The sequence below is a fragment of the Mustela erminea genome, chromosome 5 (genome assembly GCF_009829155.1).
Source record: "Mustela erminea isolate mMusErm1 chromosome 5, mMusErm1.Pri, whole genome shotgun sequence".
Taxonomy (NCBI): domain Eukaryota; kingdom Metazoa; phylum Chordata; class Mammalia; order Carnivora; family Mustelidae; genus Mustela; species Mustela erminea.
In genome coordinates this window covers 68,458,423-68,483,516 of record NC_045618.1, presented here as the reverse complement: position 1 = coordinate 68,483,516, position 25,094 = coordinate 68,458,423, and the positions used below count along the sequence as shown (strand labels likewise).

General features: G+C 44.7%; 1 protein-coding gene and 1 long non-coding RNA gene across 5 annotated transcripts in view; one reads left to right on the top strand and one right to left on the bottom strand.

Annotated features, from left to right (window-relative positions):
• FBN1 (fibrillin 1) overlaps nt 1-7,652 on the top strand; it is a 231,737-nt gene extending 224,085 nt beyond the window's left edge. For 2 of the 3 annotated variants that reach the window (XM_032343647.1, XM_032343645.1), the window contains 3 exons: nt 1,601-1,832; nt 4,250-4,424; nt 5,650-7,652. In XM_032343647.1, the coding sequence (XP_032199538.1) occupies nt 1,601-1,832; nt 4,250-4,424; nt 5,650-6,039 (797 nt within the window). In that variant the 3' untranslated portion in view covers nt 6,040-7,652. The remainder of the gene's footprint in view (nt 1-1,600; nt 1,833-4,249; nt 4,425-5,649) is intronic. The other variant, XM_032343646.1, reaches the window with a different exon arrangement.
• LOC116591040 lies at nt 149-10,419 on the bottom strand. Of its 2 annotated transcripts, XR_004285822.1 has the most exons (4): nt 10,387-10,419; nt 2,015-2,178; nt 295-442; nt 149-176 (listed from the first exon to the last, which is right to left on the bottom strand). It is a non-coding gene; the product is annotated as an uncharacterized LOC116591040 (long non-coding RNA). The 2 variants fall into 2 exon arrangements; XR_004285821.1 differs by lacking the exon at nt 10,387-10,419 and having other exon boundaries at nt 2,015-2,565.
• Between the last annotated feature and the right edge of the window lie 14,675 nt (nt 10,420-25,094).

Here is a 25,094-nt window from a genome sequence, read left to right as displayed (position 1 = left end):
GCACCCCGCCTCCACCATTTTGACCCACCTGTTTTTCCAATTTTAAAACAGATATTTGGGGGGCGTCTAGGAGCCTCTGTCGGTTAAGTGTCCAACTCTTGCTCTCAGCTCAGGTCTTAATGTCAGGGTCGTGAGTTCAAGCCCCACACTGGGCTTCGTGCTGGGTGTCAAGCCTACTTTAAATATATATATATATATAAATATAATAAATACAGATGTTTTCTTAGAAACAGATCTGGTTTTTTTGTAAAGGAATCTAAAAAGGTAAAACCAACAAAAAGACAAAAGAAGTACCAGTTTAAATGGTACGGAGTCTCTTGAGAGACGCTGGCATGAAGGCAAGCTCATGGCTTCTGCAATCAGACAGCCCTGGGCATGCATCTCGGCCCTGCTGCTGCCGCTGGATCTCTCAGAAGGGCTCTTGGAGCCTTGTTTTCATCATCTGTAAAACCGGGATTATGACACCTACTGCCCATGATTGTTGGGAAGGTCAAGGTACTGAACCTTGTACTCTGTCATGCAATGGGCATCTAATAAACCTTAATTACATTCCCCCTCCTTGCTTATGTTGGAAGCATTTGCTCAGTGAGGCGAAGGCCAATCTGTATGCAGTCAAATGAATATATGCCTGAAAATGGGCTACAGCGATTAAGGAATATTTTACCAGCAAGCTTCCAGCCTGCCCTACACGCCAGGCCTACGAAAGTATATTTGAGATTTCAGAAAGGTATAAATTAGAAATAGTGAGATAGTCAAGATTTTCTCCCTCAAGTTGATTTTTTAAAGTTAGATTTCTTTTCCCTGCTTTTTACTGTCAGACTTGGCAGGTCCCCGTGGGTAGCCAGTCCTGCAGCATCTGTCTCTATTGTGGGTTTTTTCCAATTATTGGTTGTGAAGTCTGCTCTGAATGTCTTCCAGCCATACTTTGCTTTAGACATGGCCCAGACACTCTGGGCAGGAGGCTGGTTTGGATAAGGGGGGGGCCCATTCAGAGATGGGAGCAGACATACCAGAAGGCACTATTCATCCCCAGGACAAGCACCTGGGGGCTTTTGCAGATTTTTGAAAAGGAAGTGCAAGTGGGGCAGACACTTCTTGCAGGATGGCAGCCCTGCCAGCCGCGCACATCCTCAAGGAGGAGGACTGGGAAAGCAGCCTCTGGGAATACAGCTGGTCCCTGCTTTGGAGACAGTCCTCCCTCTCACAGAACTGCAGGACGCCTTCCCTCCTGCCCTGAGCCTTGAGCCTTAGCTAAGAACCAGCCCCCCGTGCTTCACGGGAGGCTCGTGTGGCGCGGAACACACCCGTGTGGGCTTCAGATGAGACCTGGAATCTGACGCCCTCCGAACGCCACGCTCTAACGCTCTCCACCTGCTGCGTTTGACCTCGCCTTCCACGTTGGCTCCCCGTGTGCCAAGAGGCCACGTCCATTTCCACAGTGCGCTCGCTCCCCCCACCCCCTCTCTCGCCCTCTCTCTCCCCTCCCTCTCCCCACCCCAGCCACCTCAGCCTGCCCTGCCTTCCCGAGTAGTGGGAGCGGAGGGCCAGCTGGCTGGCAGTCCCTGGTGGAAACGCCTGGTGTGTTCTGGCTTCCCTGCAGATGAAAACGAATGCCTCAGCGCACACATCTGCGGAGGAGCCTCCTGTCACAACACCCTGGGCAGCTACAAGTGCATGTGCCCCGCGGGCTTCCAGTACGAACAGTTCAGCGGGGGCTGCCAGGACATCAACGAGTGTGGCTCCGCGCAGGCGCCCTGCAGCTACGGCTGCTCCAACACGGAGGGCGGCTACCTGTGCGGCTGTCCGCCGGGCTACTTCCGGATAGGCCAAGGGTGAGTGCCGCTGCCCCGGTGGGGGGGCTCTCCTGCTCCCAGCCTCGCGAAGGGGATGTCACTCCTGACGACCCATCCTAGCTGAGGAGAACCATCCGTTTTGTGATCCTAGAGGTCATTGCAGTTAGCTCTGCAAAGGTGTTAGGCTGTAATTCACAGACTATGAAACTCGCTGTAAATACCTTGATACAGGTTTCCTCTGTCTCGTTCTCTTGATCTTCTTGTTGAAAACTGATTCATTTCTCCAGAAACGCAGGAGCCGACCCAGACCAGAACAGGACGCAGGGCACATTCCCGACCCACCCTTCTCCTGGGGCAAGCAGGGTTTGGTCTTTACTGAAAATGCCTTGTCATTAGAGAACATTGTATGTTAGGATCAGTCACAACGGTATCTGGTTTTAATGCACACGTTACACCTCAGACTTAAGTTTACGTTAACAATTACCAAAAGAGTATGAAACAGGAGCTGAAATAATTATTGTATTCTCCAGGCAGGACACTTCACCACATTGTAGATGTGAATGTTGGGGAAGGCAAGACATAGTTTTATTTTACTCAGTAATTTGAAAGTTTAGTGGTAAGTTTTCAAATGTAGGTCTTTTTCCCTGCTGACTTAATCGAGACTTGGAGGCCCATCTACTTTTGTCTGTCTTGTTAAGGATTTCAATTTTTACTTTTTTAATTAGGAACATACAGACATGAGATAGACATACACGTCACACACACAGCCACACCCCACAAAATCACACATCCCAGAACACACACATACGTGTATATATATAATTAACCTAGTGGCCTTTGATTTTTCATCAAGCAACTCACTTTGGGTCTGTATAGACTTGAAGGTAAAAGAATGTTTCATGGGAAGTACACAGAATGCCAGCAATAGGACACAAATTCCCAGATGTTTGTGTCTGGCTCTCGGTAGACTCATTCTTCATAAGTTGAATGCCAGAACCATTTTCCCAGCAAAAATTGTGACAGTCCAAACTGGCTTCTGGCCAGTGGGACTTTGTAGTCACACTTCTTGTAAGTGGTGTTCCAGGGATATGAAAATACTGGAAAGGAGTTCTGAGAAAAGAACCAAAGTCTACAAATTTGGGGTTTTCCTTCCAATAACTTAATCATTTTGCAAATGTATACAAACACACACACACATACACGATGAGCATTCATCATTTCATCCATTGTATTGTTTCTGCACGTTTCATGCTGCTCTTAAGACAGAGGAAGAGAAAAGAAAATGTACTGGGCTCTGGCAGGATTGCAGAAAATAGTAGGAGCCCCTGAACTGCAAAACACCAAAAAGATCCTGCTTATTGGCATTGAGGGCATGAAGAAAGATGGGTTATAAAAAACGGGCCAACAAGTACAGAAAAAGAGATCAATAATTATTCTTTGTTATGACCCATTAGTAGAAATCTACCCATTTATAACAGCTTGGGCTTCGTGAATCACTAGAGTGGACCCTGCCCCCAAATAAAGACTCCTTAGGATCACTGAGATATTTCAACACATTTTGAAAGAGGAGCCTGGTAAATACATTCCAAGAGGCCTAGGAAATAGTAAGCAGAATAACAAAACAAGGTACTTGTGAAACATGCAAGCCTCCCTCTGTAACTTGGCTTTGATAACTGAAAGGCAAAGAAAAACAGCTGAACTAGCTCTCTCTTGGGCATGGGTTTGTTTATCCAGCCTCACATGAGTCAGAGCCAATGGCCCTAGTGGTTTTGAATGACTTGAAACAATTTCCCACAGTTGGGTTAAGCTCCCATGCTTGCATCTTATACATTACACATCTTCATGGTTTGTTTCTAAGACAACCTCAGTTCTACCTAGAACTTTCCTTACAGCTTCAGTAGCTTTGGCCAAAGCGCGTGGTCACATAAGAGGAGAAGCTGCTCAGAAGCCGGAGTGGTGAAGGCTGGTGATGGTGGTGGCGGAAGGAGAGGCTGTAGTGATGCGGTCAGGGAGGCGGGAAGAGGGCAGGGAGCGGATGCTCATACCTTTCTCACTTACTGGTTTATAAAAGGAAGACGTTTTCCTTTAACCTCCCAAGTCACATGGTCTCCCCCTCAGCTCTCAATCTTTTCCCCATTCCCACTCCATATCCCCTCCCTGTGTTAATGGAGCAAAACACCTGCCATAGTCGGGTTCAGAAAAGAAGGGGCAAATCCATATGCAACACAGGACCCAGAGAGATAGTAGAAAGAAATCGACCAACCCGGGGAACTGGGACTCTGAGCCTAAACCCGGAGGACTTCAGGGTGGCTCTCGGAACCAGCGAGTCACCTAGCAGACAAATAGTCAATGGCTAAATGTCACCCGGTGGGGTCCATGCATCCCTGGAACTCTTGGTCCTCCTCCCTTATCTCCCAGATCTAATGAAAAGGGGCCATGCCCCTCTTCCTCCACAGGCACTGTGTTTCTGGAATTGGCATGGGCCGAGGAGGCCCAGAGCCTCCTGCCAGTGGCGAAATGGATGACAATTCTCTCTCCCCGGAGGCCTGCTATGAATGTAAGATCAACGGCTACCCCAAACGGGGCAGGAAACGGAGAAGCACAAATGAAACAGATGCCTCCAACATCGAGGTGGGTCAGAAGGTGGTTTCTCCTGATGTCTCCTGTTGCAGAAGGGCCTTCCAGATGCCTGTGGTTTCCTCCAAGGATGTTCCAAAGTGTGAAAAAGCTCTCTGGGGAGAAAATCCAGACATTCCCTGAGCTCTAGGCTGCATTTTACAAGAGTCTGTGGGACTCTGGATTTTCTTGCTGCTTTTAGGGAGTGGCCATCTGAAGGTTTTCACATACTTGCTCATTTCCTCTGTCTCGCCAAAGAGAAAGTCAAACACCCACCCAAAGTCCGCTAAAAGGAAAGGTCTGAGATCCAGGACAGCAAGTGGGCAGAATAGTGAAGTGACATAGTGCTCTCTCCATGGGGACGCCAAGTTCTGAAAGCTCAAGGCTCCTCTACTGAAAAGAGCCATGTGGAGTGTGAGGGAACTTGGATTCCAGACAAAAACAACATGGAGCTCAAGCAGCCTGGTTTTCTTTGCCTACGGCTGCTGCAGCCTTTCAGTCAACTCAGAACTGCACAGATATTCTCCCAGACCTCTGGCTCCAGGCCCGGAGAATCCGGCACATGTGGTCCCAGAGAGGCCAGCAAGCAGCCAGGTGAAAAGCATTGAATATTAGCAGATCATCAGAGTCAGGAAGTAGGTTCCTAGGCGTGTCCTTCCGAGGGGATGGTTTTGCGTCAGTGAACAAAATTGAAATAGACTCGTTCTTTCTTAGCATCGGTGCTGCAACCCATCCGCTGTGGTTTGGGAAATGAGATAAGTCTAGGGAAAGAAAACGGTCTATGAAAACAGTGGTTTTTGAACTTGAGCGTGCATGTGAATCATCTGGAAGACTTGGTAAGCTGGATTGCTGGGAAACACCCCTGGGGTTTCTGACTCCGTAGGTCTCACTCAGGTGGCGCCGAGAATTTGCATTTCTGACAGATTCCCAGGTGACGCCAATGCTGCTGGTCTGGGGAGCATACTTGGAGACCCGCAGCATTAGAAGACCTCCGACTACTTGACTTCAGTTTGACATCTTGACATCAGTTTAATTTTTTTTTTTTTACTATTATAAATATGTGCTAGTTTAACAGATTACGACTTAAATGGTGTTTTATGAAAACAGGCATTTTCGACACAGTATATCCAACGTGAGCAGGAGGCGGTACTAGTGTGAGATTCGAGTCCCTTTTTCTTTAAGATGAGAAGTAGGTGACATACTTACATTTTATTTAATGCATTTTCATGTGTCTTTCCAGGACCAGCCTGAGAGAGACACCAATGTGAGTCTCGCAAGTTGGGACATTGAGAAGACAGCCGTGTTCGCTTTCAATATTTCCCACATCAGTAACAAGGTCCGAATCCTAGAGCTCCTCCCCGCCCTGACGACTCTGACCAATCACAACAGATACTTGATTGAATCTGGAAATGAAAATGGCTTCTTTAAAATCAACCAAAAGGAAGGGATCAGCTACCTCCACTTCACCAAGAAGAAGCCAGTGGCTGGAACCTATTCATTACAAATCAGTAGTACTCCACTTTACAAAAAGAAAGAACTTGATCAGCTAGAAGATAATTATGACAAAGACTACCTCAGTGGTGAACTGGGTGATAATCTGAAGATGAAAATTCAGATTTTGCTTCATTAATTCACCAGACAGAGACCAAATAATTAAAAAACAAAGATAGATAGGTAGAACGGAATTTTTCCCCCAATCAGAATCTTCATATCATAGGTACAATCTTTCACCAAGTAAATTTCTATAAATAAGCACTATTCTTGTATTGCAAAAAGCAAGGTACAGGTGACTACCCTAGTTCAAAACAACCACTTTCTCAGGCTTCTTATGTGTGTAGCTGAGCTACCTTGTCATATGTGTTGATTCTTGAAAACTGGGACACGTATTTTCACTGGGGGTCAGCCATTCATGCTGACATGCCATCCTTCTAGCAGTTTACAGGAATGTGCTTTCAATCGAAGGACTGTTCTGTTTTTTCAAATTTTTAAACTTTGCTTCTCCAAATACAAATACTAGGTTGGCCAATTATAATATCTATTTGGTGCTAGTAAATTCTCAAACTAGATTTATAAATGCACTGTAATATTTACACAACTTAGAAACCAAATTACCAGTATTCAGTTCAAATACTCCATTAATTTCAATCAACCAAAGTTAGTTCAGTAGCTTATCTCAGTTATGAGTTATAATACATTACATGTAAATTAAGTGTGTGTATACTGTAATCGTGCTATTTTTTATCATTGAAACATTTATAAACTAGAATAATAATGCCCTTAATGTGAGGGTTTGTAATGGTGCTTATTAAGACCAAAGACTTGTTAAATGTATACACCAAGTGGTAAGGAAATTTCCGTGACTGGCCCACACATGCGTGGAGGTCTGGGAGGACAAAGAACCAGCCCCAGCAGCCAGAGGATCACCAGTGCACCCTTCATCACACCCGTGCAATATGCCAAGATTCCCCTCGATCATTCCTGTCAATAAGGGGTCCATGTCATAAATGTCACAATAAAACAGTCTCTCTTTTTTTTAGTGTACCTTTGGCTTTGTGTTCTTGCATGGATGTGGGATTTGAGGAGGGGGGTGGCATTCTGGAGGCTAAAGTTTCCTGAACTTAAATTATCCTGGGTGTGGTAGTTACAGCTTTGAAAGGTGCCAAACATATAACCACTAACAAAAAAAATTAACAGATTTGAGTTAGTCCCTTGTTCTGTTCATTAAAGACAGTGGAGTTATTTGAGTTAGTCCCTTGTTCTGTTCATTAAAGACAGTGGAGATATTTCTGGCCAATAAGAAATTTAGATTGTAGCCTCATTTCTAAAACATGACCTAATTAATCCTGTGACTTTTAGACCACTAGATTTAAGTATTTTAAGATATCAAGTTCAGTCACTGTCTTAGAGCACATGGGTTTCATTATAAAAGATTTATCATGCCCTCCCCCCTCAAATATACAGTGTTGGCAAGCCTTAGGTGCTCCATCCTTTTTCCCCCTAAACATCTGTTGTTAGTCAGGGCTAGTCTAATTTACAAAAGGACAATCCCAAATTGAATCCAACTGAATGCTATCTAGCTCTTGCTTTTTGACTGTCGTAATTTGAAAATGCTGTTTGAAGTGCAATATCGAGCATTTAACAATTAAGTTCACTGAATTGGTATGAAATAATTCTTACAATCCCCCAGGGCAGTAAAGTGAAGGGTGGCGAAAATAAAGGTGAAATAAAATTGCTGCACGAAGGGGAAAGAAATCATATAGGACAAAGGAAAATCCTCTCAACATCTTCAAAAAGCTATGCTAAAGATGGTGGAGGAGGTCTGTTCGATCTTATTCCAGAAGGCAAAATGAAGGTTTGTCGCCATGAAGTTCAGTTTAACATACGTCTTCCTAACTGCCGAGCTGCCCACTGAGGAATGGATTTCCTTGTGATGTGGTGAGCTCTCTGTCGTTTTTTGGAGTGTTCTAGCCTAGGCATAATGACAGCCAGTGGACAAGGATGCTTTCTTCTCCCTTAAAGGCCATGAACATCTTGAAGTATTTTTTTGTATCTCTTATTTTACCATCCAAAAAATCTTGCTTGTAATAGGTGCTAAATAGAAATGAATCAAATGACTATTTTGGAAGCAATTTGTACCTTGGTTGGGAAGTGAAAATATGACTCAAAATTTCCTTCTAACTCTGTGCCTGTGGGTCTATGATGGAAGTGTACTAACGTTGTTAGAGAAGAATATATAGCACATGGTAAACAACAGTTTGCATTCGGAAAACGTCTTTGATAATTTAACCAGAACTGCATTATATTGAATAACGGATTTTCTTTATAACAAACAGCAGAAGTATATAGAGTTGGCACATGGTAGATCACTTTGATATTTTTAATAGTCTCGGTCTGGATTTTATTTATTTCAGAGCCAACAATTTTCAACAGCATATTTTCCATGTTTCTGTCTGTAACAAAACATTTTCCTCATTGTTCCATTGTAAATATTCCTCTTGTTGGAACCCTTTTGAATCCTGAGATTTAAACCTGTACCTTTTAATTGTCTGTGACCTTTCGATTTTACTTCCAGTGGTTGACGAACTTGGTTTTGTAAATCTCTCAGAAGCTTGAAAACGTCTTGTCTCTACCCCTCAGCCCATTTCATTTGCCAATAATTATTTTGTAAGTAGGGTTGAAATGAACTCAGCTGGCCTTGTGAAATGTTTAAACTTGCACAAACAACTACATTTTTGTTCAACAAATAGCACTTTACCCAGCCAAAATTGCTTTGGACATTGCCATTACAAATACTGTTAAACTTCAGAAATCATGTTTGTAAATTAGATGAGCCAAAATAAAGGACAATTAGGTTGATACTATATTAGTATACTTAAAGGTTATATATCTATAAACTGTTAGAGATTTTTAGATCACCGCTTTGTCCACAGAATGTACTTTATTCTGATTCTAATGTAGTTGTTAGAGATATATCGGAAATGTCATTATTGCATGGTTTAAGGATCTTGTTTCTGAATGCTAGAAGACTATTGCTAGGAAGATTAGTCTTCACATGCAGATCTGAAGACAAAGTTATTTCCCCCTTCCCAATTTTAAATAACACTTTGTAAAGAAAAAAGCAGCAGCAAACCCATTTATTTCATTAAACATTTTGAAACCCAATGTGAACCTAACATTATATTGTTAGGAATGGATTCTCAGTATTCTGAGTTTAGGGTTAGGGAGAAACAAGAAGGCTGTGACTTTGATTTTGCAGATTTCCATGTGTATCCATGCCTGGGCTCACTCACAGGTCTGGGTCTCAATGAAAGGGTCTGACATTCTCACTATTGTCTGTATAAACATGAGGGTCTTGTACATTTGACACCCGACATACATTTGACAGGACCTGGCAATTCCACAAAATTTGTTATTTCAGCTAACTGCTAACGAATCCAAAATGGTTTTTCTGGCACACAAAGTCATAAACCTCTTTTTAGGACATGGGCTGTTTTGCATCCTGGAGCCAAGCCTGAATCATGACCTCTACGAAACGATGTCAATTTCATTTTTACTATTGGACAGGGGAAGGTACATTCTTTTTAAATGAATGAAGCAGGTAAGTGGGTCTGACTTCCTGTTAGCTCAACTCTGCATTCTGTCCACTCTTGTTTTCTTCCATAAAAAGTAATATCCATTGTTACTTTGAATCCTTGTGACTATCTCCATTTCATAAATAAATGCCTCATTACCTTCTCGGCTCCCTTTGGCCCTTCGTGGGTTGGTTGTAGTGTCAGTTACCAGGTGTCATGCTTGCTATTTTGAGAACCTGTAGCTCGGGTTGGAAGTAAAAAGCAGCATGGAGGCAGCAAGGCTCGGGGGAGAGCCACAGCTCCGTGCAGTAGTCCCTGTGGACCTTCCATAGCCCTTCTGGGCTGCCCCTTGCAGCTGAGCCCTGAAGTGCAGGAATCAGAAGAGGTCTGTTTCCTTCTAAATGTAAAATTCCCTTTGGGAGAAAATTAAATCAAACCTAAATGTTTCAGCTTCTTCCTCTCTTGGAAGTAGAGGTAACTGAAAACATCCTGGTGATAATCACACATCCCATCGATCCCGCCAGGGCTGCTGTTCTTACAGTCTGAGCTCTCAGTCTCCAGTTATTCTCCTGGGGTCTGTGATCCCTGGTTTGCAGCTTTGACCTTGCTTTGGCTTATAAGGTTCACTGAGATTGCAGTTCAGACCTGAGGTCCTGAGCAGTGCCTGGTCCAGAGTTCCGACACACGCAGGAAGCTGTGTTCAAAACTAAGTTCCAAGTTATTTGGCCAGGCGAAATCCTTGATGTCTCTGAGCCTCATTTCTACTATATATATGTATATATATGTGTGTGTATTTATTTTTTAATCTAAAACTGCTGGTTTATAAAGCATTCGTGAACAATGTCCCTCTGAACCTCCCTTCAGTCCTAAGTAAGTATCCTTGTGCACAAGGACAGGTGTCTTACCAAAAGTCCGTCACCTTGGGGCACCTGGGTGGTTCAGTCAGTTAAGTGTCCAGCTCTTGGTCTCAACGTAGGTCTTGGTCTCAGGGTCATGAGATTGAGTCCCACATTGGGTTCCATGTTGGGCTCCATGCTGGGTGTTGAGCCTACATAAAAGAGATAAAGATTCTCACCTTATAGAGATAGAATGGAGACTAAAACCCCCACACCTGTTAAAACAGCATGTACTCCCTTCGCTGTGCATGCCAAATGAAGAAGAAATCAAACACAGTATATGAAATCACAACAGGAGGGACGCCTGGGTGGCTCAGTTGGTTAAGCAGCTGCCTTCGGCTCAGGTCATGATCCCAGCGTCCTGGGATCAAGTCCCACATGGGACTCCTTGCTCAGCAGGGAGCCTGCTTCTCCCTCTGCCTCTGCCTGCCATTCTGTCTGCCTGTGCTCGCTCTCTCCCTCTCTCTCTCTGATAAATAAATAAAATCTTTAAAAAAAAAAAAAAGAAAGAAAGAAAAGAAATCACAACAGGAATCCACAAAGCTACAAATTCCGTATGTGTTTCAACATCTAGATACCCCTCTGCTCCTCCAGCAACCCAGTGAAGACAGGCGATGTGAGAAATGCCTTCCATAGCCCTCCTTTCTCCCCTTTCTCTGCCCTCCCGTCCCCTCCTAAATGTTCATCATGACCCGGTAGCCCACTGCTGACTCCCCTGCGTCATGAGGGACTTCTGATGGCAAAGATTCTTCTATGTCCTCGTAGCTCTAGGCCTGGCACACAGTGGGCGCTAAATATGTGGTGAATGGATCAATGAGAGAGGTTGGAGGAAGGGAAAGTACAAGTGAAAAAGGGAAAAACCCATGCAGTAGAACAACCCATTTCCTCTGCTTCTCCTCTTCCTCCTCTACTTCTCTTTGTCTTTCTCAACAAATATTTTTTGAGCATTTGTCCCACGGACGAAGGATGAAGGAAGCCAGGTTCCTAGCCTACGAGACTTTGAAACAGGGGGTGACAGGGCAGCTCTCTCTCCACTGTTCTTTAGTGAAGACATGGTTAGACTTTGCAGGTGCCTGAAGGAAGTTGCTGCGTATAAGGGTTCCCACTCCCCACAACCCTAGAAGGCAGGAGGCAAGCTAAGATTCCCTAGTAAATCCACCTTTGACATCTGCAAGGCCCCAGGTCTACATCTTTATGAATCACCAAAATTAGGAACCAAAATTCTAGCATATCTCCCACAATGGAATGCCAAAAAGTGGTCATTTTTCAGTAGGAAGTTTATGGTTGGAGTTAGATTTCCAAGTTTAAATGAAACTTACCCTGAAACCTAACACATAAAATCGGGCAGAGCTGTTTGGGTTAAAGCAGATCTAGATAGCCTGGGATCTCTCCACTCACTTCCTTCAAGACAATTCTTATGGACAATTGTAACAGAAAGGCCAGTTAGAGTCTGAATGATTCTACAAGTGTAAGACAAATATCATTTATAAACTTAATTTTAAATGTTGACAAAAACTCTAAGCCCGTTAAATTAATAAATACGGGCATTACAGACAGCATGTCAGATAAGGAAGCTATACACATTTTCATTATATTTATATGCAGCAGAAACTGACTAGATGCTCCCCAAACATTTTTTTCCCCTCCTGGGCTCACACCAAGACTGTTAGTTTAGTGCTGTGTGATGGATTCTAACCAGCAGGGAATCAGAAGTGACACATGCCATTTCCAAGTCTAGCAAAAAAATACATATGCAATCATCCACATTCACAGGAAATAAAGTTTATTGTATTAAGCCACTGATATTTTAGGATTATTTGTTATAGCAGCAACCATCAATTACCCTAACTGGTGCAAGTGTACATGTATATAAATAAGTATATATGTATATATGTATAATTAGATTAGTCAAGGTAATAGACATATATATTGACATTATGGTAATTTTTATACATACACACAGACATACACATCAATGTCTTTTGACTGTGGCTGCAGCATTAGAATGACTCAGGGATTTTTTTTTAAATCCCTATGTCCAGGCTGTACCCCAGACCCACCCATTCAGAATCTCTGGAGTTGGGACCAAGATAGCAACAGTTCTAAAAGCTCTCTAGGTGGCAACCAAGGTTGGGAAGCATGGCTCTACATCTTTGGGCCCACTGTAAAAGTCAGGCAACTTGGGAAAATCTACCGGATAATTCTGACATGTATCCCATCCACTATATTGACATGGCTAGTCGACGGGACATGCATTGTCACAGAAGAACGTTAACCATGACATTCCCTCACTCTGCAAACTGTATCTTTTTGTTGGAGTTTGGGGTGCAGCAGCAGTAGGGGACAACCCAGCAGGGATGTAGTATGTATGTTGCCAGGTGGTTCCTTAGACTCATTAACTGGCCAACTCACGCTAGCCGAGGGGCAAGATGGCGAATCTCACCTCCATACCGGGACATTCTCAGGGAGTCGGCATCTCCAAGGTGAAGTCCATTCATAACAAAATGTTGGGGAAATCCCCTAAAAAATATTTTAATCTCCAGTGAGCTCACGTGTATTCATACTGCTCTTTACCTTATAAAACTGGAAAATATAAATTAGTTCTTTTGAGGGAGACAGTTCTCTGGCATGAAAATAGAAACTTTCTTTTCAAGAAACGATCAGCGTCTGCAAAGACTGTGCGAATTATATGGTGGGAAATGGGGTCAGGCTGCTACCCAGCCCACCTACCACCTCCAGGCTCAGTCACTCAGCCTTGAAATGCTGACGTGAACACAGGGGGCCGTTTGCCAGGAACAGGTGATGCATTCTGTTACCTAAATTTAAACCTTTACTATGCTTCCCACAAGCTTTTTGGTTCAGAAAACTGCAAAAGAAAGACTGAAGACAAAACAACAACTCCAGAAAAGTAGAATGTTGTTGCCAATTTGAGAGTCAGAAAAAGAAACTTCAAAATACATTTCAAATAAGAATGCTCGATTATATTGCCCTGTAGTTCATGGGCGAGGGAAGATCCAACTACAGATGATGAGGAGAATGAGAAAAGATCATTTCAAATAAGTTTTTTTTTTAATTTTTTGATTTTTTATTTTTTATATAAACATATATTTTTATCCCCAGGGATACAGGTCTGTGAATCGCCAGGTTTACACACTTCACAGATAAGTTTAAATGCTATGGTACATTCAATGCATGTAATAAATTCCCTATGTCGAATACGAAGAATGAAATCCATTTTAATTCAGGGGAAAAAATTGATTTCTGCCTCTCACTGCTAACTACATGGTAAATAATAGTTAAACAATATCGACTTGAAGACACCGAATTGGCCCGCCTAGAGCAGCCAGGTGTCTGTTTCACCTGTCCTAAAACCTCCTATAGCAGTGCTGCTCAGACGTTCATAGTCACATACACCAACCGTGGACCCTGCTGAAATGCAGACTATGAACTTGGAGGTCTGGGGTGGGGGCTGAGATTCTGTATCTCTACTAAACACTTGCGAGATGCCCATACTTCCCCAACAAACTTTCCTTACAAAAGCAAGCGAACAGCTCTCAGTTTGTAGTTTGCAATTTGAATTTTTTTTTAAATGTTATTTATCTTGGTTACCCAGTGTTTTGGGTGCATGCAAGAAGCGTGCCTCACTTACCTGGCCCTTGTCCCAGCCCTTGGTGCAGCCTGCAGACCACACTCCCCGTAGTGACACCCCGGTGGCCTGCCTCGTTGTTTGTTGTTCCTGGCCTGGGACTGACCCGGGTCCAAAGCTCTGCCTCCCAGCCTGCTTCTACTCTACACTACCAGTTCCCACCGCACAGAGGAGGTCTTCCAAAGCCCCAGATATCAAGGAGAGCCTGGAATGTGTCATTACATATGTTGCTTCTGAAATTCCAGCTCTCTCTCAATGAAATTCCTGTATCAAGGAAATAATTTTTAAATTGCTTTGCTATAGTTCTAGGTGTCACATTTCCTGATAGTGTGCTTAGATGCACCTACGTGTGGATATCTACCCCCTTTTAAAATGAAGACCTGGCATTTTAAATTGTTTTCATGAATGAGACTCCTGAGAAAAGTTCGCCTCTCACTGGTGGGGCATTCGTCTCCATCTGCTGTCCTCAGAATACACTGGCAGTACTCTCCTTTTCTTAGGGAGCCTTTGTCTGAAGAGGTCAGGAATATATTCTTGGAAAAAAGCGTGTCAAACACTGTCAGATTTAAAAGGAGTTTCAACCACATCTTCCATGGAGGAGGATAGAGCTTGATTTATTTAAGATATGCTAAACTGTGTTGGCTTGAAATGACTTCAGATAATCCATCATTCCTTCATTGCTCTTATTCTTTAAATATGTATTCTCCTCTTAAAAACACATTGACACAATTCCCAAAGTTTCAACATACCAACATCATGAGACAGTTAACCCTCATCAACTTGATATTTTATCCTAGGCAGGAGCGCTTAGCAACATCCTCCAACTTGCAGATTTCATCATGCAACTCGTGTCTACAGCTCGTTTATAAAAATATGAAACAAGGTCACCTCCAGCGTGGTTTCCTCACTATCTCTTTCCAAAAAGCTTAATAATTGGCCCCCTCCCTTCCCTGTCTGGCCTCCACTCCGTTGGTCACAAACCACAAAAGCACTTTTATCCAAATAGATACACCCATTTACTCACATACTGAGCAACAAGCATACACAAAAATACACTTTAATGGGTGGGTCCGTGGGAAGCCACGGAAACTAGGCGTGTGGGGAGGGTCCTACAGAGAAGAGAATAAAAGAGGTGTGTGATGGGCTGAGTGATGGGGGGGGCCTGCAGAGAAAATCATCAAAGGTGGAGTACATGAATTGGTTTTGCTGATGTTTAAACCAAGATGGTTTTTTGCCTCTTAGTAAACATTTATTGAGATTTCCTATGTGCTTTGCACTGGGCTGGCCTTCATGGTGAAGAGAGACAGGGTCTACAACATTGAGCCACTACGCAAAGGATTTACAATCTACTGATAAAATTAACACAAATGAAGCCACCATGTGGGAGAGCTTACACGTCCACACACACACACACACACACACACACACACACACACACACAGGTACAGGAAATATTTGGTCCTACAGTGTCCTCAGCATTTCAGAAATATCTCAATTATCCCTCAAAACCATCCTGCAAAGTCAGGTGCTCTTGATTCCTTCTTACGGAAGGAGAATCTGAGGCCCAGAAAGGGTAAGTCATCTGCCCAATATCACACAGCTAACAAGTGGTAGAGATGGAATTCGGTCCTAAATTTATATAACCCCATTTTGGTCAAGGAAGATCAGTAGTTTAACCTAATCATGTGTATTTCCTGTCACAGATCTGCAAATGTTCTCAGTTGTCTGGGCTTTTGTGGGAGGTTAATCTCCAGGTGGTGACACAGGAATCCGGGCCCCTTCCATACTGAGGCTCTGCTATTTCCAATATCTGGAAATACCCAAAGGTGTCAAAGAAGGGCAGGAGGATGTGATGAGGGCACATGACACACCGTAATCGCCACCACCCAAAAGCAATATAAACCACTTTTATTTCATTGACCATTAGTTTCATAGCCCCAGGAAGTTGCAAAGGGGTTGGGAAACTCCCTGGCTGGGTACCTGGGTCCCAGAGACCACCTGACCGAAGGGAAGGGAGCTGCTACGTTTGGCAGCCGGCTGGCCATCTCCGCTACACACTCCAAAGCCATCAAACGTCATGCTTCTGAACCATACAAGGAAGAGCTAAATTATGTGGTGCTAAATGACAGTTCCTGAAAGAAGTTCAAAAAAGTGGGAGATCATAAGGTTGGAGCAGAAAGAAGGGAACCCGAGAAAGGTACTGAAAAGAGGGGAGGAGGAAGCCATTTCTGGCTGAGAGGAACCAGAGCGAACATGCAAAGTTGGGAAGGTAAGAGTCATCTTGCCAGATGTGTTTATGAGGCACAACACAGGCAGCGACATGTATCAGAGGCTGAGCTCCCGGAGCTTAGAAAGTGCTTTTCAGACAATACTGACCACAGGCTTCCCAGGGACTTCTCAAAATGTAAATGCAAAGAGGCCAGGGACCACGTTTTGCCTGCTGCATTTGGCCCTTCAGTGCCCAGAACTCGGCAATTGCTCAGAAAAGATAAACTGTGAATGTTTTATGAATATGGGTAGGCTACTAAAAATGTGCCGAGAGGTAGATAATCCAAGGTCCTCCATTCCCCTTGTCTACTGTTGGGCTTTTCAGTGCCTAAAAAGAGTTGCAAATTCCTCAAATCTTGTAGCATTTATCTTTTCCCACAAAAGAAGTCCTAAAATCTGGTAAGGAGGTATGTAATGGAAGTGGTGAAAGGTTGTTTCCATCAGAGGCGTTGGTGAAAGCTTCTTGGAGATGCAGGGACCACGCTGGGCCTTTACATCGGGAGGATATCCTGAGCGCAGGCCGTGAGGTGGGCGAGAATGGGGTGGGCAGCGGTATCAGCTGGCACGCGTGGTGTGGAGAGGAGTGCGGTCAGGAGGGAGTGGTCATGGAGAGGCTAGAATGCCTGCCTAGGGTAGTTGGGAATATCATGGGTTGCTTTGGGAATATTGGGAACATTAACCCAGGAGTATATAAGATTGCCTGGGAAGCCTGGACACTGACACGGTAGAACAAATCCAGACGACTCTGACTTTCTTTCTTGATCCCTGGCCAGGGCCCACTTATCTCACTGGGCATTTAGGCATGAGGCCAGGGGTTGTTTGTGTCTCAATCACTCACTGAAAGAATGAAATCCTGTGGGAGTCCAGGCAGGAGCCTTCAGCAAAGTGGTGGTTTGGGGAATGAAAGGGAGGGGGTGGCCTCGGGAGCACACTTGAGGCGAGACATCCTCTTCCCCGCTCTCCTAAGTGACCTAGGGAGGGTCCCTCGTCTCCTTGTCTCCATTTTCTCAACTTTATTTGGTCCCCTGCATTTGACTCCCAAAAGACACAATCGTGGAAGAGGTTACAGAGGACTGAGCTAAACGTAAAGGGGCTTATATAAGATATAAGAAAAGAAAGTGAAGCGAGTGTGATCTTGAAGTCTCAGAAATGGGTGACGACCTCCAGTTGTAGGTGCCTTAGTGGTCATGGCATCAAGGACCCCAGGGGAAAATGGAAGAAATGAAAACAAACAACTGAGTTCATGATGCAGAAGTGAAATGAGCATTTCCAGAATGTGATTTCACTCTGGAAGCTGGAAAAGAATAGCAACATATAAGAAACAAAACCCTTTTAAACTAGTAAAAAGGCCAGTGAAGTAGGAAGAGGCAGCAGTTTGGGTGGTAGATCTGGGTGAGTAGATAAGCCTTTTGATGCTTCCATTGGCACCTCCATGAGGAAGGTGACAGTCTGAAACCTGTCCAGGGCAACCTCCTGAGTCCTCTTGCTCCCCTATCGGCCTCCTCCAAGTCCACCCTCTGTGCTCCCCCCTCTCAGATTCTGAGACTCCATGCTTAGAATGGCCCAGCCCACCCTCCAAGCTTCTGCTCTCTCTACATATATGGAAAGGTTCCCGGCAGGAACACGGAGCCCAAGACTTCCAAACCGGACTGGCTAACGTGACATGTTCACCCCAGTGTGACTTAAGTGATGGGAAGCCCCTATTGAGAGAACTGACAGAGGATTCTGAGCTCCAAGGTTTGAATCTCAGCCTGAAGTCTTGTACATTTGCAAAGTCCTTTCCAATTTGCAAAGTGCTGTTGTGTGGGCATGTTCTCCCTGAGACCGAGCATGATAAACAACCCCATGAGCCCATGATCTGGCCACTGCATGTTCCAAGGGAGGGGAGGCCATCCTGACCACGCAAGGTGCCCCACACCCTCTCCCCTCCCTTCCTTACAGCCTTCTGACCCCCAGGGAACGTCAGAGGAGATGAGCTAGTGCTTAAGGCTCCCAAGCCTGGGCGAGCTCTGGCCATCCCCTCTGTCTCCCAAGCACAGCCAGCTAAGAAAAAGGATGCTCCGCACTCAGATCTGTGGCTGCAACCAGAGAGTCTCGGGAGAAGGGCTGAGCAAATTGGGTCAGACTTCTGTGCCGGGCTGGGAGATTCCTTGGAGTGACCGGGTATGTGTCAGCTGCTAAATGATTCCACTCCCTTCTCCCAGCTCCTGGCCTCCACCCTCCCCTCAGGGAGCTCGGGCTGCCAGGGAGCGCTGCTCTGCCCTCTGGCTGCTGTGGCACGTGGCCTCATCATAACGAGCATCGTTTAGGGAGCCCATAAAATGTGCCAGGCAGCCTGCTAGCCGCTTTGCAAGAGTAACCGATTCCCCAGCTTGGAATAGGAAATGAGGTCGCATTCTCTCAAACATGAGCATTAAATGCCTTTGCATCCATGTTATGTCTGTGGACGAACACTAAGACCCCAGGAAGTCTTCCCTCCACAGGGTCAGTGCATGTCGGTACTGCTTTAAAGCCTTAAACCCAAAACCTTGGCCAGCCTGCCAAGGACCCTCACTCTCTTTGGCTGTGCTTGGTGGTGCCAGCAGCCCCTGATGAGTGACCTTCACTCCACAAAGTGCCCCCTGGAGACAGCTGCTCAGTGAAATTGATGACCCAGCATGAGGTCAACCCTGCCCGTTCCAGGAGTCAGATCCCTTCAAAGAGGCATTTGCAGCCCTGGGAACAAGTCTGAGCTCTCAGTGGCTGTCAGAATGTGCACCTGCTGTGCTCCACTGTCCTCGGCCCATGTCACCTCAACTTGGGACCCTGAGACAAAACACTAAGAGCCAGGACACAGCTCTGCTCTTTATACACAGTGCTCAGAGCTCACACACAGTTATGTTTTCTAACTCAGCCAGCCACTGTACTTTCTAGTGAGCTATGGCTATCATTCCAGGAACGGTGAAGATGGGATCCTCTCTCCACAGGTAGCTTCGATCCTATCCCCTGTCTCAATAGGACTAGCATGTTTTTCAGAGAATCGTCTACCTTATTATCTGTAGGTTCTATTTTTAAATTTTCACACCCCTTTGCGTTATTAGTTCTGTTTCATACATGAGGACACAGGCAGACTGACGTTAAGGGAATTGCTCCAAGTGACATAGCTAAAAAAACAGCAGAACTGGGATTTGAACCCACACCCTTATTCTCAAACACCTCCCTAAAGTGTTCTTGGCTGGTACATCCATCTAAGTCAAAGTCAAGGAAAGAGGCTCCTTAAGTAGATAGATGTGTTTCTTTGTGGAGTCCCCGGACCCAGGAAAGCCATGTGGAAGCTGCCCAAGCTGAAAGCCCTTATCTGAACTCCACTGGAGGGGACAAATGCACAAGCAGTCTGTGAGTGCCCGGGACGCGGCATGCCACACGCGAGCTGTGGCGGTCTAGCACACGTGTTGGCGTTGGACTGTGGCCTGCCCTGGCACTCTTACTAGGCCAACAGCCTGGGTTAGAAGACCCAGGAGAGTAAATATATGAGAATCTAAAGGCATGTGTGCCAGCTATGAGCCTCTGTCCATTCCTAGGCTGATTTTTGGCTTCAAACTCTGCACTAGGCTCCTTGGCTGTAATCACCTCTGCACTGGGCCTGAGGCTTTTTGGACAGAGGCCCATGAGAAGAAGGGCTTTATCAGGTCTCACGTAAAAGCCATTTCGGCCTATGAACTCGAGTTTTCCAGCACCATCCCTGATCACCCTCTTCTGTCCCACTAACAGCCTACCACAGCGAAACAGTATCTGCTCCAAACAAGAAGTTCAGATGGAAAATATTTGGACAGAAGTTAGATTTGAGTCTCAGGCAAGAGCCAAGTAGCTGATGGAGAAATTAGAGAGCGGGAGTCTGTGGGTACAGAGAAGAGAAGGAACAGGTGGCTGTGTCAGAGACCCCATTCTGGGGTAAGGGTAGAGGAATGTTAACAGGAAGTAAGTGGCAAACCACCAAGCCAAAGCAAATACGGAATCCAAAGCTGCCCATGTGGCTTATCCATAAGGAACATTGCCAAGAAAGAACACAGCAGGGAGGAAAAGAGGAGTGGAAGATTCACGGCACCTTGATCAGCAGCCAACCATGGGGACAGGGAGCCAGCAATACATTCTGGGCTCTACCTCTTCAGAAACTCAGACGGGGTGTTTCTGCCCCTTAGATCTGGGTACAAGAGGCTTGAATCCTATCCCACCCCCACCTAGATCTTTCTGTGAATTCTCCTCTGCCACTTAAGCTTCTACTTTCCAGTATGTTGTGTCCATTGTGCACCCTCTTGACCCAGATATCAAACTCAATGACCTCTGCCCAGTTTCTACACTCTTCTGCCCTGCCCCCTTCCAAAGTAGACTTTAAAGGATTTTGGGTTGAGGAGAGATGGAGGATAGGATTCATCACAGTGATACAAAACCATATATGGCACAGTTTAATTGTTATATCTGCTTGCTTTGGATTTGTTCAAGGAGTGAACACTTTGCTACTACATGTGCCTCAATATGTGGTATCTCATGATAGTGGGAAGATAGGTTTTGTTTATATAAGCATCAGATAATAGCCATAACTATGGCTAACATTTATTAAAAACATACTATGTGCCAGGCACTATAATATATAATACACATCTTGCCAAATACTTAACTATTTCTTTATTGAAAACATCAAGATTTTGTCAATACGCTCTCATTCACAATACTCCTTGCCTCTCGCAATGAGTAGTTGTTTTAAGAAATTCTGTTTTGTTGGGGTTTTTTTTAAGATTTTATTTATTTATTTGAGAGAGAGTTAGTGAGAGAGATCATGAGCGAGGAGAAGGTCAGAGGGAGAAGCAGATTCTCCGTGGAGCTGGGAGCCCGGTGCGGGACTCGATCCTGGGACTCCGGGATCATGACCTGAGCCGAAGGCAGTCATCCAACCAACTGAGCCACCCAGGCGTCCCTGTTTTTAAGAAATTCTATTCCTTTCTTTCATACCCAGACTTCATGTGGGTGATAGGAAAAAGTGAAAAATCGGTCCAATTTTCCAGCTGACCCTCAGTCTAGGTTCTAACTTCCTATGATCAGTCCTTGTCCCCATTTTCACTTTTCCTTGATGTCCTATGTCATCATTATATGTAGTGTAAGTAGTGATCCATGCACTTGCTTGTTGAATTGCTATCTCCCCATAGTGACCTACAGGTCCTGAGGGCAGGGTCCACATCTACTTGGTTGACCTCAGGCCTCAGAGCCAACACAAAGCTTGCCTGGTGTGCAGAAGATGAATTTGTATTTAGTCTGTCTGTCCCACCCATTTGAAAATGAGGCCATCTCCTCCAGAAAGTAGCCTCACAAAATAGAGACCCCACTGCGTGTCTAAACAGTGGTCTCGTGACCAGTTGGGAAGGATCCCTTCACCAGTTGTGATCTGGAGAGTCTCTGAGGTTCTTTACACTCCCAGTTCCTGGGACTCGGTCACATGGCCAGAGCTAGGACTCAGGGCAGGAAGAGTGGAACCCTATATCTGAACAGAAAGGATTTAAGTGACAGAAGAGTTCTTGGAGACCATTTTCTTTCTTCTGACAAAAAAAGTAATTTTTTGAAATTCATTTTTCTGGTTGCACAGGTAAATGAAGTTTGCAGGGAGTGACAAAAAAACAGAATCTGAATTTCTTTTTTTTTTTTTTAAAGATTTTATTTATTTATTTGTCAGAGAGAGAGCGTGAGTGAAAGCGAGCACAGGCAGACAGAGTGGAAGGCAGAGTCAGAGGGAGAAGCAGGCTCCCTGCGGAGCAAGGAGCCTGATGCGGGACTCGATCGAGGACGCTGGGATCATGACCCGAGCCGAAGGCAGCTGCTTAACCCACTGAGCCACCCAGGCGTCCCCAGAATCTGAATTTCTTAAGGGCAGAAAATAAGTATTACCCAAATGTGGCAAGTCTTAAATCAAAGATGCACTTTTCAGTAGTCTTGTCTCCAAACACTAGGCCACTAATTGTCCACAGCCCATGGCTTTTTACACTCTGAAGTGAGAAGCATTCAAAAAAGGGTGAATTTTCCCCTTTTATTAGAATTAGGAATGAGTAACATTTCTTGTTAAAATATAAAACAGTGAAACATAGTTCACATATGTTACATAAAATTATTGTTTTAAAAAAGACTTCTCTGGGAAGAGACAGAACTGTGTATAATGGAAAATTGAAAATTCTCCAATTTCAAGATGAATCAGCAAATAACTTCTCCATGACAGCAACCTGGGAACCCTGCTGAACAGACAGACCTACTTTAATGGGAAATCAGCTCTATTTCCTGGCTTGCAGGAACTATCATCATTTGAAGACCTTTGCTAGGTGATATGTCGACGTCTTTGCCTATTCAAATTTATTAGGAACAGAGCATGATATCCCAGGACAATATTTACCCACAGGAAAGGATTTGTGTCCAGTGGAATGTGATTGCATCAGGCCTCCTCATCCCACCCAACCTTTCAGTCCTGGCTTTCCCACAGGGTGCAAGCTGTTTGGTGTGGCTGCCAGCTTTTAATTACAAATTTTCTCTGCCTTTTTTTTTTTTAAAGATTTTATTTTTAAGTAATCTCTATACCCAGTGTAGGATTCAAAGTTACAACACTGAGATCAAGAGTCACTCGCTCTATGGACTGAGCCCACCAGTCACCATATTTGTAGGAAAATCATTAACAACTGGTTTCATGCTTACACATCCCCAACCTCCCCACCCCCCAAAATATTAATTTTCCCTTACTCCATAGAGAAATGCTTTTGCCAAGCATTCCTAATCCTTTGGAACTTAGTCATCCAAAGAAGGGAGGTGAGGAAGGCAAAAGAAAAAGAATGGAGAGAGGAGATGGTATGTTCTCTCCCTTCAGTTCTGGTCATCCAACTAATTTTGGTATTTCCTGGTGCTTACTTTGGTGCCCACTCATTTCTGAGATGACACTCCCCAATATGTAAATTACCTGTATGCTCTTAACTGATGGAACATATGCTCTCTATTCACAGTGGAACTAGGCATAGAGATTGAGTACTTAAGGATTTGAGATCCTGAGGCAGTGGCACCAGCCTTCGTTTAGAAATTCCTTATCTTCCTCCTAACTCTGAACCCACATAGTTATCACAAATTTTATTCAGCTCAAAATTAATTTTCCTATAAAGATGACACGAATGATGTGCAATACCCCATTTTCTGCAATGAAGAACAAGGATCACCTGGAGTTGAAAAGAGGTTTTCTTCCCCCTCTCCCAAGCCCAGAGCTAAGCAGCCCAGATACACTTTTCCATGTCTTGGTCCCCTTCCATCTGTGTGTCCAGCAGCTCTCTTTTTCTCTGGGCATACAATGCCCTCTCTCTGAGGAACTGCCTCTCTACTTCTCTAACCAGGTAGATCTTCCTGGGACAGAGAGGCTGGATCCACCTGGGAGTCTGCCCAAGGTTCTTTCACCCTGTGAAATTGTCATGTTTCTCCAGCAGGATGACCAGGGAAGCATAACTTGAATATATTTTTACCAAGATAAACTGCCAACAGTTTTTATATCTGCACAGATGCAGAAAGTCACCCTAGGACACATGATCCTTGATGTTTCCCCATAACACTCTCAGGGGCTCAGTTAAGCAGACTCGGTTGCTCTCCAGCGTCAGGGGATGTTACACACACGTGTCTCGGGACTACTGAGATGCGTAGGGGGTTCCGCAGGATCAAAGCCGCTCCCACGGATCAAGATGGCCCTAACAGACATTCACTAGGACATCAGGAGCCCCCAAGAAGAACTCCTAGTGCAGGAAGGAGTCTGGATCAGTAAACAGGGCTATTTTGTGGGAAGAACTAGTTCTAGGAGTACCACTGGGGTCACAGTTTTACTGGCCCATCCCAGACCAGCCACATTGGTGTGGTTGCTGTTTGGGAAGCTGATCCTCTGCATATAACTAAAGAGAGCCTAAACCCTGAAGGCCAAGGGTGAGGTGTATCCAGAGCTGGTGCAGGGCTCACAAGGGGCCCATCACCACAGTGGACAAGAACACAATGGGCTCCTGCTAACATGGGTAGGTGGAGAAGGTCATCAAACAACAAACTGGAAAAATAAAAATGTAGGGACGAGGTCTCTACCTAAATTGGCAAAATGTGTTGAACTAGCAACATTTTCTACACTCACCTCTACACCTAAATATTCACAAGAACAAAAGTTCTTTTTTGGGGGAGACACCTGGATGGCTCAGTGGGTTAAGCCTCTGCCTTCGGCTCAGCTTATGGTCTCAGGGTCCTAGGATCAAGCCCCACATTGGGCTCTCTGCTGAGCAGGGAGCCTTCTTCCCCCTCTCCCTCCGCCTGCCTCTCTCTCTACTTGTGATCTCTGTCAAATAAATAAAATCTTAAAAAAAAAAGTTATTTTTTTTTTTTAAAGAAAAGATTCACTTTTCTGTCAATGATGCAAGAATTGGACAAGAGAGGGTGCCTTCAAAGAAAGGGCTTATCAGCCAGGAGGCACTTGCAGTAGGACACTGAATGCATGTGACTAGAAGTGTTTATACACCACCACCACCCACCCCCAGCACATGACCAAGTATTGTCTGTTCCTTCAGGGTTAAGGCTGAGCCATCTTCATTTCATTTCTATTTCAGAGGAGACATACTCTATAAATAAGAAACTGAGACCTAGAAGGACAAAACCAGAAATCAAAACTGAACAAGGTCATAATACTTTATGGTATTGGTGTTCTAGTACTGGGCTTCATGAGCTTGAATCCTAAAACTAAATTATCTTGGTCCAGTTTCCAGCTTGATCACTTACTGGCTGTGTGACT